The sequence below is a fragment of the Fundulus heteroclitus genome, unplaced genomic scaffold (genome assembly GCF_011125445.2).
Source record: "Fundulus heteroclitus isolate FHET01 unplaced genomic scaffold, MU-UCD_Fhet_4.1 scaffold_690, whole genome shotgun sequence".
Lineage (NCBI taxonomy): Eukaryota > Metazoa > Chordata > Actinopteri > Cyprinodontiformes > Fundulidae > Fundulus > Fundulus heteroclitus.
In genome coordinates, this window is record NW_023397133.1 from 22,501 (window position 1) to 35,769 (window position 13,269).

At 41.1% G+C, this 13,269-nt stretch overlaps 1 protein-coding gene across 1 annotated transcript in view; it reads left to right on the forward strand.

The window, feature by feature from the left end:
- LOC110368143 (syntaxin-12-like) overlaps positions 1–13,269 on the forward strand; it is a gene marked incomplete at its 3' end in the record, with an annotated part of 35,511 nt that overhangs the window by 4,949 nt on the left and 17,293 nt on the right. The window contains 2 exon segments of the mRNA XM_036133886.1: positions 9,918–9,987; positions 10,298–10,397. Of these exon segments, the coding sequence (XP_035989779.1) occupies positions 9,918–9,987; positions 10,298–10,397 (170 nt within the window).

Consider the following 13,269-nt stretch of genomic DNA (forward strand, 5'->3'; position numbering starts at 1 on the left):
GATGTTTCAGACATCCTTCCAAGGGTCTTGAAAGAACGCCCCACCTTGGAAAAACTCATAATACAAGTTGTAGCCCTGGGTGACATCTTCCAGAGAAAATCAGAAGTATTGAAAGAGGACTACATTCGTCTGTTGAACTTAGTTGATGGCAATAATCTTAAGGTTACTTGTGGCGACGAGATTTTTTCCAGAATTCTGATGATGAACAAATGGCTGAAAAAAACATGCAAATAAACAACTGTAACTTTCATAGACAACTTTAACATCTTTTGGGAGAGGAGACATCTGTTCATCGACAATGGTTTCTCTCTAAATAGGTCAGGTGCAAAACGGCTGATTTCAAACATCTTCTATTCTGTGAACCATGCATCATCAGCTTTGTTCCAAAACAAAGTACATCCAGTACCAAAACAAATGATAAGCCCAGTGCAGCCCGAACAAGCCAAGATACAGATGGTCAGAAAGATGACACAGAAAGAGGTGTCGTCAGAGCTACAGGAGGATTCATCCCAGATCTCAGCAGGACAAAGAGAGAACTTCCATTGTCACAAACACCGGTCCAGACTGGACCCGCCTCCCCCTCTTCTCCACAAAGCCCAGAAATTCCTTTTCTGGAATTTTCTCACAACATGAACAAAGTATTTAAGATTGGCCTATAGATGACATCCTCTCCACATAGCCACTCTGCTGTGAATAAACCAGGATTTTCCAAAGGCCTCAGAGCCTCAGATCCTCCTCTTCTACGTATCACAGAACACTCTGGTACTGAGGAACTCCAAATTACTTCGCTGTGATACAGATTGGGCCCTGGCCACACGTTTATCACACATGACAGTTTCCAGCATCAGCCTGGGCCTTTTGCCGGAGACTATGGAATATCTGTGATAATACGTGGCAGAAATAAGAAAAACAAAAGGATAAACAGGAACAAATACTTAAAAGTCATAAACTGTCAGATGCAACCTGTCACAGAGACATCATCAACCACTAAGTCATATAAACTGGGTTTATTAAAATATTAGATCTCTGTCAGGAAAATCCCAGTTAATTAATGACTTCATTATTGACAATAATGTTGATGTAATGTTTTTAACAGAAACATGGCTGCATGAATTTAGTGAAGCAGCTATACTGATGGAGTCGACACCTCCAAACTACAATTTCTTTTGTGAGAGCAGACAGCAAAGGAAAGGTGGAGGAGTGGCAACATTGTTTAATGATTCACTAAAGTGTAAAAAGGTGTTTTTGGGAAAATTCGACTCTTTTGAACATTTGGCTCTCCAGGTAAAGGGCCCGGTACAAACTATTATCTGAATGTGTGCCGGCCTCCTAAGTCCACATCAAACTTTTTTAAGGATTTTAGTGACCTCCTGTCTGTGATATGTGTTGACTATGACTGTTTAATTATTGTGGGAGACTTCAACTTTCACGTTGACAACCCTGAAGACAGAAGTGCAAAAGAACTGTGTGACACACTTAAATACTTAGGTTTAACTCAACATGTTAAACAGCCAACACACAAACAGGGACACATATTAGACTTAATCATCACTAAAGGTCTAAAGATTTCTAACGTCAATGTAACTGATGTTGCCCTATGTGATCACTTTTCTGTTACCTTTGAAAGCATAATTACCAGTGACTCATTTAGCCAAAGGGACATCTTAAGAAAACGCACCTTTAAGGACAATGCCACGGAAACCTTTGTTCAAGCTTACTCTGCTACTTTAACCTTGGGCTGCAACTCAGTAGATGAGCTAGTAGATAACTTTCAGTCTGAAGTCTCAGACATCATTGACTGCATTGTTCCAGTTAAAGTGAAAGTTCTTTCCGGGAAGAAAAAATCTCCTTGGAGAAATGCTCCAGCAGTTAGAGGTGAAAAAAGGCAATGTCGAAAAGCTGAACGCAGGTGGAGAAAGAACAGACTCCAGGTTCACTATGACATCTATAAAGAGAGACTTTACAGATATAACTTAAAACTGAAAAATGCAAGGGAATCTTTTTTTCTCTGAGATCATAAAGAAAAACATTAATAATGCTTGTGTCTTATTTTCCACAGTCGACAGGTTAACAAATCCTCCTGTGTCCGTGGCTTCCGAACTGCACTCCACCAGGGCCTGCAATGAATTGGCTAACTTCTTTACTGAGAAAATCCTAAAAATTAGAGGATCACTTTGTACTACCATATCAACACCAGAACCAATGCCGTATTCAGCTGGAACTACTTCTGACAAAATGTCCCAATTCAGCAAAATAAACTACAAAAGCATAGAGCAGATCACCCAGCAGCTAAGTTGCTCCTCCTGCTGCCTTGATGTTCTACCCACAGCTTTCTTTAAAAAAGTTTTACCTGTCATAGCGTCTGATTTGACTCAGATAATAAACACGTCCCTTCTGTCAGGTGTTTTCCCCCAGTCCCTAAAAACAGCAAATATCAAACCACTGCTGAAAAAGATTAACTTAGACAAACTTTTACTCCAGAACTATAGGCCCATCTCAAACCTCCCATTTATCAGTAAGATTATTGAAAAAGCTGTATTTCAACAATTAAACACCTTCTTAACTACGACCAGCCGCTTTGACGTATTCCAGTCTGGCTTCCGTGCTCACCACAGTACAGAGACGGCCCTTATCAAGGTGTCTCTGGGTGTCACTAGAAGTCCCAGAGATACGAGAATTTTCGTCAGTCTCCAGTCCCCCCGACAGTACTTCACAACTCAGATGTAAATGCCCCATTAGCCCTGTCGTTGGAGAACCATTCAACCCCCTTCAGTTTTGGTTTTAGCTCAAACCTCTCTGTTGACAAGTGTTTTACCTGAGAGCAAGGGGAAAAAAATCTTATTTGTAATTAAATATAACTAGGTCTACGTCATCAGTGTCACCAACACCGGAATTATTTCAGACACAGCGGAGCCACCAGCGCAGCGATCAGCTGTATATCTGCATGGGCTGGAACGTTGTAAAGACGGGTAGCAAGAATATTTATACAATAATGACCATCTGCCCTATTTACTAGGGGGCAAATATAACTAAAGTCAGTTCAGCGCAATCTCTCCTCCGCGACGCTGCAGCGGAGCCGCTCCGCTCTGCTCAGCACGCGCACACGCTCGTGTATATATATACTGGAGGGCCAACTGAGTTTGCAAGCCAGAAAAACTACAAGTCGCCTCCAAAGCTTCCTCTGTTTGGTGGATATTGGTGTGCTGATGACCATCAGAGACTGCACAGTCCAGCAGGGTCGCATAACAGAACATGGCTGGAAAATGAGTGTGTATGAGCTGGTGACTTTCATTGCAGTTCTGTTTATGAAGGCAATTGACCCAGTGTTGGCACCATGAGGGATTTGTGGTCCAAAGACTTTAGGAATGCACACATCAAAGCCACAATGCCTCGAAAACGGTTTCAAGATATGATGAACAGGGGCGGATTTAGGAAATTTGGGGCCCTAGGCAAAGGAAGGCATGAGGCCCTCTGAATTGTGAAGACAGCACATAACAGACCCATTATACTGATAACGAAATTTTAATAGAACAGATATATATTATATATATATATTATTTTTTCTCCTTTTTTACCTCCCTTATCCCTTTTTTGTTGTTTTCCTCTGTTTTCTTTTGTCCCTTTTTCTAGTAGACAAGCCATGATCTGCTTATCTGTTCTCCATTTTTATTTGAATGAAATAATAGCTGGAAGTAAATCTGCGCCCGTCTCCATTTCTTGGCAAGATCCTGTTCTTCACCTGGAGCGGTCCTCTCAGTACTATTGAGCAGCGTGCACAATCAGACAGCTGATTGGCCAGACCTGGGTCCTTTTCAGGAAATCTACTGTGCTGACTGCTTACTAGCAGAGTGGATGATGCTGGACTCTCTCAGTCTGGTGGAACAACATCACTCTCAAAGCCTGGCTGGATAATCGGGGCCCCCAGGAACTTGGGGGCCCTAGGCAACTGCCTAGTTTCGCCTAATGGTAAATCCGCCCCTGATAATGAAATATCTGCGCTTCTACAACAAAGACACTCGTTTGGAACGTGTGAAAACAGACAAATTTGCTGCTATTTCAAACATCTGGCAACAGTTTGTACAGAACTCTGTGTGTCCTACAGTCCAGGGCAACATATTCCTGTTTATGAGCAGTTATTTCCATCAAAGGTTCGTTGTCCCTTTCTGCAATACATTGCAACCAAGCCTGATAAATTTGGAATTAAGTTTTGGATTGCAGTGGATCTGGACACAAAATACATGTGTAATGCTATCCTCTGGAAAAAGATCCTTCCCGCCCCACAGGAGAAAGGCTGTCTGAGAACGTTGTTGTGAAACTGATGGAGCCATTTATGGACCAGGGCAGGACTGTAACTATGGACAATTTGATGAACTTTTTTAGAGGTTTATGCGGGAAAAGGCAATACAAGAAGAAAAGATGAGAAAGCATTGTGAGATGAAGAGACGTTCTCATGGTAAAACAACACAGTGCCAGGCACGCAATCTCTGCAACAGGAACCACAGCACTGAGCGTTGTATGCACTGCACAAAGTATACCTGTCGCAAATGCAGGAAGGACTCACCTTGGGTTTGCTCCCTCTAGCTCAGATAATAAAAAAATAACATCAGCTACTATAACTATGCAGATGACACACAGCTTTACATCACCATGTCACCAGGTGACTATAAACCAGTTCAGGCACTGAGTAAATGCCTAGAAGAAATCAATGCCTGGATGTGTCAAAACCTTCTTCAATTGAATAAAAACAAAACTGAAGTAATATTCTTTGGACCAATAGAGGAGAGATCAAAAGTTAGCACACAGCTTCAGTCACTTCAGCTAGGAACCACTGATCAGGCCCGAAACCTGGGTGTAGTGATGGACTCAGACCTGAACCTTCAAAAGCATCTAAAGACAATTACAAGGTCAGCTTTCTATCACCTGAAAAACATTTCCAGGATTGAAGGACTAATGACTCAGAAGGATCTGGAAAAACTAATCCATGCGTATTTAGTAGAATTAATTACTGCAACGGTGTTTTCACAGGCCTGCCTAAAAAGTGGATCAGACAGCTGCAGCTGATCCAGAACGCTGCTGCCCGCGTCCTCACTAAGACTAAGAAAGTAGAACACATAACCCCAGTTCTAAAGTAATTACACTGGCTCCCTGTATCTCAGAGAATTGACTTTAAAATACTTCTGTTAGTCTATAAATCCCTAAATGGCTTAGCACCTAAATACATCACAGACTTGTTATCATTGTATCAACCCTCCAAACCACTCAGGTCTTCTGGCTCCAGCCTACTCTGCATACCTAGAACACGAACCAAACACGGAGAAGCAGCATTTAGTTCCTATGCTCCACTTACCTGGAACAAACTTCCAGAAAACTGTAAAAGTGCGGAAAGCCTGAGTTTCTTTAAATCGAGATTAAAAACACATTTGTTTAAAATTGACTTTGAATGTTCCAGTTAAACTGTTTTACTGTTTTTAATGTTCTTTTTTTGTTTCTACATTCTATCCCTACTGCTTTTATTCCTATATTTTTATCATGTAAAGCACTTTGCCTCGTCTCTGTACTGAATTGTGCTATATAAATAAATTTGCCTTGCCTTGCCTACAGATTTTTCCACGTTTTCACTTGCATATTAATAAGTTGTAGCCAATATAAAATATAAACTGTTGCGCTCCGGTCCAAGAGGTCACGTGATTTGAGTTTTGCTGCTCAGCCAATCAGATCGCTGTATTGTCAGCCGTGCAAGTTAAACCAGTTCATCATGGCTGCGCCCGTAAGGTGTTGTATCTGTTTCCAGACGAAATAGCCCAGCCCATCCATCCATCCATTTTCAAACACGTCTATCCTTTGTGGGGTCCTGAGGGGTGCCGGTGCCTATCTCCAGCTGTCAATGGGCAAGAGGCGGGGTTCACCCTGGACAGGTCGCCAGCATTGTTCCCCCCAAGTTTTCATGTGTCTGAGCAAACACACAAACTCCCTGAGCGTTTACTTGACCTCTGTGAGCAACATCACACAAGCACACTGAGGCTACATTACAGCTGTCCTAAACCTGAGGTTATATCAAGCTACATGATTTATTAAAAGAATCAAGTTACAGCAATAATTTCTTTTTAAGTTATTTAGTTTAGATAAAATTGATTTAGCCCGATTACATGAAAAAGACAAAATTCTTGGATTTTCTTAAAGAGCTGTATAGCTTATTTTTATTTCAGAGTAGGGGTCCTACTAAGGAAGAACTGAGAGATGTGCCCATCTTTCAGAGTTCCACTCTTGTTTCCATTCAATTATTTAAATTTTCTGCAGTGAGATTTAGCTCAAGCATGTGGTGTTGTGCAGCCTCTCTTCTATCAGTCTGCTCCAGGGCAGCTGTGGCTACTAACAGCTCACCACAGTCAGGGTCTGAATGGGTGAATGATTGACCAATGTAAAGCACTTTGGGGTCGTCAGATGATTTATTTCAATATTCTCAGCCGCACGTCGCTTTTCTAACACAACGAGGGAACGCTCTCAGTTCTGAAAAATTTCTTTGTGCTGCTCCTTTTTTTTATATACCAAAGACGGCTTTTTAATAACATAGGAGACGCAGAAAATCTTTCAGAGGCAGCTGTATGTCACGCTGTCAAGAATGTTACTTTTGCACTCAGTTATAGTTTACAGTTGTTTCATAGTCAGAGACCCACAAGATTAATAACAGATTTTTATAGAATGAAAGCAATAATTTATTCTGTGTCAAATTTTGGCACTTCCATTTCTACTTTGCTTATTCATATATTTTAGTTTACATTCACTTATTTTCCCCCCAACACTGTTAGGGCTACTGCACATTTCTTCACTTAAATAACACTACATTTACTTCAGCTGGAAATATACATATAGCCTAAATGAACAATATAAAGTGAGGTTGGCACAAATTAAACACTTACAAGGCAATGTCAACTAATTTTTAGAAGGATGGGTGACCAATGCTTGCAAAAAGATGAACATATCAGTTATTCAATAACTCACGCCATCCCAATATTAATTGCATATGTTGAATATAGCCAATTAATGATTTAGTTGAGTATGTGTAAACATAAGAAAACTTAGGACTTAACCATACCTGATTAAACTTCATCAAGATTGGCTGCCATGTCCTTTCAATGCATTTTGTAATCAATGTGCCCTCCCCACTCCCCCCTTTTGTGTTGAATTAGTGAAGTGTGATAAAACAGCTTTAATTCTCCATCAAATACCTCTCATATCAAGCCAACTCGCTTTTTCAGCAGCAACAGCATTATTTCTTATGGTTAAATATTCTCCATATGCCTTCATTAAAATTTTCTAATTCCACTCACGGGAAATGTGCACTTTAAGGCTTATTTCCTGTCGTTGCCATGGTGAAGTACGTTATCTGCGTTCCATTGATCAGGGCTTCTTTCATGCTCGTGCTCGCGTTGAAGTCATGGTTGGTTGGATGCTGTGTCTAGTTACCTGGCTGATATCACCTGTTCTTTCTAAACAGCATAGCTCGGTAATTTTTTCTTTAACGGAGTCCAGAACCAAGACGCACACCGCAACCTGCCCAACTATAAAGGCGTCTGACCCACCCACTAATCAGCGGTGCGCTTCGATCAGCACCTGCGCTCACAGAGTGGGCCACGGAACACCATCTCAAGAGAGTTGCAAAATAGTATAAAACAACTTGGTCTATTATTATTTTGTTTACAGTTCAGCTTGGATTTTATTTTCTCCGCAGCATAATTTGCAGTGTGCGCTGAACCCAGATGCCGTGCATGATGGTGCACATGCGCAGCTTAGGCAAGGGCAAGGCAAATTTATTTATATGGCACAATCTTTTGCCCAATTTACTGTGATATCGCCAATGAAAGCAAATGATTCGGTCCAAGAACTGTCCAAGACCTCTGTTCTCCTCAGCTATCTTTCTCTTTTTAATCAATTAATGAATAAATTTTATTTGTCAACTGCAATTTGCATTGCAATCGAAAGTTCAGTTTCAGTACAACCGTCCATCACATACACTTTACAAACATTTTGGGGGAACGATTGACTGAGGCCTTGCGTTGCCAAGGAAACGCAGCCAGTCGGCCGCTGCTATTATCAGCGCTGCCGTCAGGCTGCATTCCTGCAAACTGCCTTAGACCCCATTTACATGGAGTACACAGGCGCTGCCCTTGAAATCTGTTGAAGAAAGAGTTACATTGGGAAAGTGGAGGTAGATAAAAAAGACCGGTGCTTCACAATTTATGTTCCCACATATAGTGTGAAGCATCCGACAACAAAAACTAATTTGCACAAATAGCACAAATAATTACAAGACACATATATGCAGAAAGGTAAACATTTGAGTGCTGGTCAGGTGAAATGTCATCTGTACATGTGAGCATCTGCATGTGCGTCTGAGTGAAAGTTTGTCCTTCCGTGGGGCTTTCCATAGGCCATTTGTCCTTGGTCTTATCTGGCAGCCAACAGTTCAGAGAAACCTCCACAGATGTCAGCAGGGAAGGTGAGGGGGGAGCAGGGGATTTGTGCGATGTCGCCATAACAACTCGGAGAATTTGATAGTGGAAAGTCTGATTTGAAAAACAGAATTTGTTATGAGAACAAGCTGAAACCAACTTTTCTTTCAGCTTTAGAGTCTTTCGTCGCTGTCTCCTGGATCCAATTCCAATATTCCAATCGATGGGCTAGTTAACGTTCACACTTCCAGGTTTTATCCAATCTCACCTCTGTGTACCACAACCGCGGTCAGCTTATCAAGCGTTCATTTTGTTCATTTAACGCCTTAGCGATCACGTCGACTGCTGCCGGCAGTCTCATCAAGGCCATGTTGACCGCCAGCAGCTTCTGAAGGTATTGATACATTAAATATCCTCCGAGACCAAAAAAGTGGAATCCAAGTATCGTAAATCCAAATAAATAGACGTCTTCTACGTCTTCAACAGAAAGAATTGAGAGGCACACCGTGGACCATTTCTCCCACGAGTCCAAGATGTATCCCATGAAAAAAGTTCCGTCGGGACAGGCACGCTCCCCGATCCTTTGCTTTCCAGTTGAAATTTTTTTATCAATAGCGTTGAGAGACCAGCTGACGAGATCCATAATTTCCTTAGAGCTTTCGGTTGCTATGAAGAAATGGCACAGACACAAAACGAAGCAAATAGCAGGAGAGAAGGGGAAGGTTAATAGCAGATAAGGAGCTCTGGAGAGCTGAAGAAAAACCAACCGACCTCGAGGAGAGATAGAACAGAACGCCCTTTGGGATCCTTGGCTCATCACCCACCGGTTTTGTTTACAACTGCAACCTGCCTGGCGCTACACCGAGCTGCAAGAAACGTGTGCTGCAGCTTATGACACAAATCTCTGTTGACAGATATTTTGAAATGCAATATGTGTGTCTCTGGGTTTCCCTGCTACAGAAACCACACTAAAATGGAAAATTTTCCATTTTCACACATTTTTAAAAAAGCTCCAGGGAGACACAAGGGGGGCACTTTAATCGCCCATGTTTTTCAACCAGTCTAGAAATGCCCGGGAAAGGGCAACACCTCCTGGGGGTTTGACCTTTGGTCAGAGGAGCGGGAAGCCCTCCCTCCACTGCTTCCAGTCTTCCTCCCCCGGAGAAGGCTGAGATCAGCGCGAAAGGTAGACAGCTGCTCTGCCTTCTATTGCACACTGTGGTTTGATCACCGGCTGTGAGCAAAATTTTGAACCAAACACTTTAGAGACAAAACTTTCAGTGTATGTAAAATTAAAGAAAGCCTCAATAAATCTGCAGATATTATAAAGCGTGTCTTTGTATAGAGAGCTTAAATGCCCTTTTTCTTTTCTTCTATTTCTGTACTCTGGTTGGCAGCTATAGACACTGATGAGTGCTGCCTTTATTCAAGTTTAAATTTAATCTTGTCCTTATGTTTTTATTATAGCTGCTCAGATCAAGACCATGGTAAACCAATTGGGGACCAGACATGACACCAGTGAACTTCAAGATCGTCTGTATGTGTCACCTATTTTGAGTAACTGCCATTTTTTTTATTTAAGCTGTGAAAATCACTTGCACATTTCCCTGTCTTGGTTATCCAGTCCTAAATGTTCAGCTCACCCAAAACTGAACTAGTAAATGTGTATTGTTTCTCTAAATATGACTGAGCAACTTTCAGTTTTCATACATTGCTATGCATTATTAAAGTATGTCTGATTCTGATTCTCATTTAATTGTGCATAAAGAAGTCCTAAAGCGTTGTGCAGCAGCTAATTCTTTAGTTGGATACTCATTATTTTACTGAAATTGTTTGTGTTTTTACAGGCAGCAGATACAGCACTATACCAACCAGCTTGCTAAAGAAACCAACAATCATCTGAAGGAGTTGGGCTCAGTCCCTTTGTCATCATCACCCTCAGAACAAGTATGTGTCAGTGTGGATTTGTTAATTCATCAAACTCATCTTTAACGCTGATTTAATTTATTGACATTTTCCCTTATTTGAGTGGAGTAACAAAAGGGACATATTGCATAAAGCCTTGGTTTTTTCTGTCAAAATATTGAGATGCAAGGAGGGGATAGTTGGTGTTTTCCAGTGGTTCTCAAATGTTTTCTGTTGTGTCTCCCTTTGAAGAAAGAAAAAAATTCAGGTCCCTTCATCCCAACAAAATGGGTCAAAAATGTAACGTATTATAACTCTCTTAATGCATTAAAGCCATCACTTCAGGGCTTCATGGCAATAGTGATGGCTGTGGGCAAGAGAGATCTCCTGTATCGGTCCATTTTACAACCAATCTGAAAAAGCCTTTGATTGAAGAGACTCTGTTCTCCAATGAGAAGGTCATGAAGATTTTTTTATCTCCTGTGGTGAAGGATAGGGCAGGTAAAGTGAGTGGCTCAGATCATTACTGGCCCATTGCTCTTGCAAGTGTACTGTCTAAGGTTTTTGAATGAATTTGTTTGCCAAGACTTGAACAAACAATAGTGTCTTCAGAAAGTCAGCTTGGTTTAAGTCTAAACATAATACTGATATGTGCATATATGTCTTAAAGGTATTTTTAAGTAATTATCATTTTTATGTATCTTAGATGCTTCTAAAGCCATTGACTGTGTAAATAAAAAAAAAATGTTTTTTAAACTGTGACGAGCTTGGATGTCTAGATATATAGTAAAATTCCTGTCTTACTGGTATGCCAATCAGACTATGCAGGTTAAGTGGGACAATTGTGTATCTGAATCCTTTAAGGTTGAGTAATGGAGTCAGACAAGGAAGCCTATTATCCCTGTATTGTTTAATTTTTAAATGAATTATCTTTCTAAACAGTTAAACCTGTGTGGAACCCGCTGTATGGCTGAAGAAAGAATTGTCTACCTCTTAATGTATGCTAACAATTTAGTAGTTTTCAGTCCTAGTTCTGCTCGTCTCAGCTCTGCTTCTCTCCTGTAGCTTCTTAATGTCTGTATAGTACACAATATGATGTTAAATTTAACTACTCAACAAATACTATTCTGTTCTGTTGTACTAAAGTTGAGTTCACTTTGGCTAAGTTCACATTGCAGGCCTTAATGCTCAATTCTGATTTTTTTGTGAAATCAGATTTTTTTTGCATGATCGTTCACATTGCCAAATATATGGGACTTGTATGTGATCTCCTGTGTGAACTGAATTCATACAACTTAAGCGTCCCGCATGCGCAGCTGAATAAGCGATGACATCACACATAGCAAGCGTGCTCAGTGTTTGAGGAAGTAAACATGGATTATAATGCTGCCGCACATTTTGCGATCTTTAATTTCTTTTCTATGCGGAGCGTTCTCTCCACTGACTGCTCTCTTCATTGTTGTCCGCCATGGGTGTTGTTTTTCTTCCGGCTTCTGCATAGCAGGACGCAGGATAGTGACGTTTGTCGAGTATCAATGACGCACAGGTCGGATGAACGACCTGGCTGTACAGACACGGTCACATTTGAAAAAATCAGATGCGTATCGGAATTAAGACCACATATCCAAGTGGCCTGGGTCGCATTTGAAAAAATCTGATCTGTGTTGTTCAGACTGTCATGAAAAGATCAGATCCAGCTCGCATATGGGGGGAAAAAAATCAGAATTGGGTCACTTCAGGCTGCAGTGTGAACGTAGCCTTTTAACAGTTTTTTTTTGGGGGGGGGGGGGGGGGGGGGCTTTTATGGTAGTATTGCTTTGTATGCTCATTATAATTTGCACAAAAGGGAGTTGCACTCAAATTACGTTGTATCCTGTACAATGACTATAAAGGCTATTCTATTCTCTTCTATTCTAAATGGGACAAAAGTAGAGCATTCCTTAACTTTAAGCTGTCTGGAATTGAAGTTCAATATCTTCAATATCTTGGTCATGTGTTGTCAGATGATGACATTTGCCGTCAATGCCATTATGTTACATGCACAAGCACAAAGCTTTTCTCCATTGTCAATAACAGTACTCAATTAGCCACATATTTCTCCCCCCATCTTCTCTGAACTTTTTTGCAACTCCTTAATGTCTTTTTTTTCAATGACAAAATCCATAAACTCAATGATCACATAAGACTAAGAGCTCTCCTTTCTGTTTCTGTCCCCATCGTCCCTCCTCCTTCCATGTTGTCATAGTTCATTCTCCATTCAGTTGTCAAAATCTCCAACCTGGTCCAGAAATCTAAATCCTCCACCTGTAGTCTGGACCCCTTACCCATTTCCCTGGTTAAAGCCAGTCTCCCTTTGCTTTAGGGCTGCAACAACGAATCAATAAAAATCAATCATGCGCTACATTCACTGATTGGGTTGAAATGTGTCCAGGTTAAGAGGAAAAAAGTATTCCGAATGTACCGTTTATATGGGCTCAAAATCAAATAATCCGATCATGACGTGCGTTTTTTTGCACCAAGACTTATTCAAAGGAGAAACTCTGACGTTAGCAGTGTTGTTGAATTTCCATAAAACAAACGCAGACATTTTATACTTCTTCATGCAGAAACAAAACGACAATAAATGCAGAGGTGAGTTGGTTCTGACTGTTCTGAGTGCATAGAATAGACCCGCACCAGGCTCTGAGATGGTTGAGAACTCGTGCTGTTGCTTTTGAGAGAGCAGGAGGAAATTAAGATCATTCCAAAATGTTCTGTGCTGCAGAGCGCTGTGGCCCCATCCTCCACATGCATGCGCAGTAAGTTCATGAGTTAATCGGAACAAGTGTTTAGATGGACTCTAATTGGATTATGGATCATAAACCAGCCCTCTCAATCAGAATGCAATTTGATCAACACACCTCAGCTCCCGACA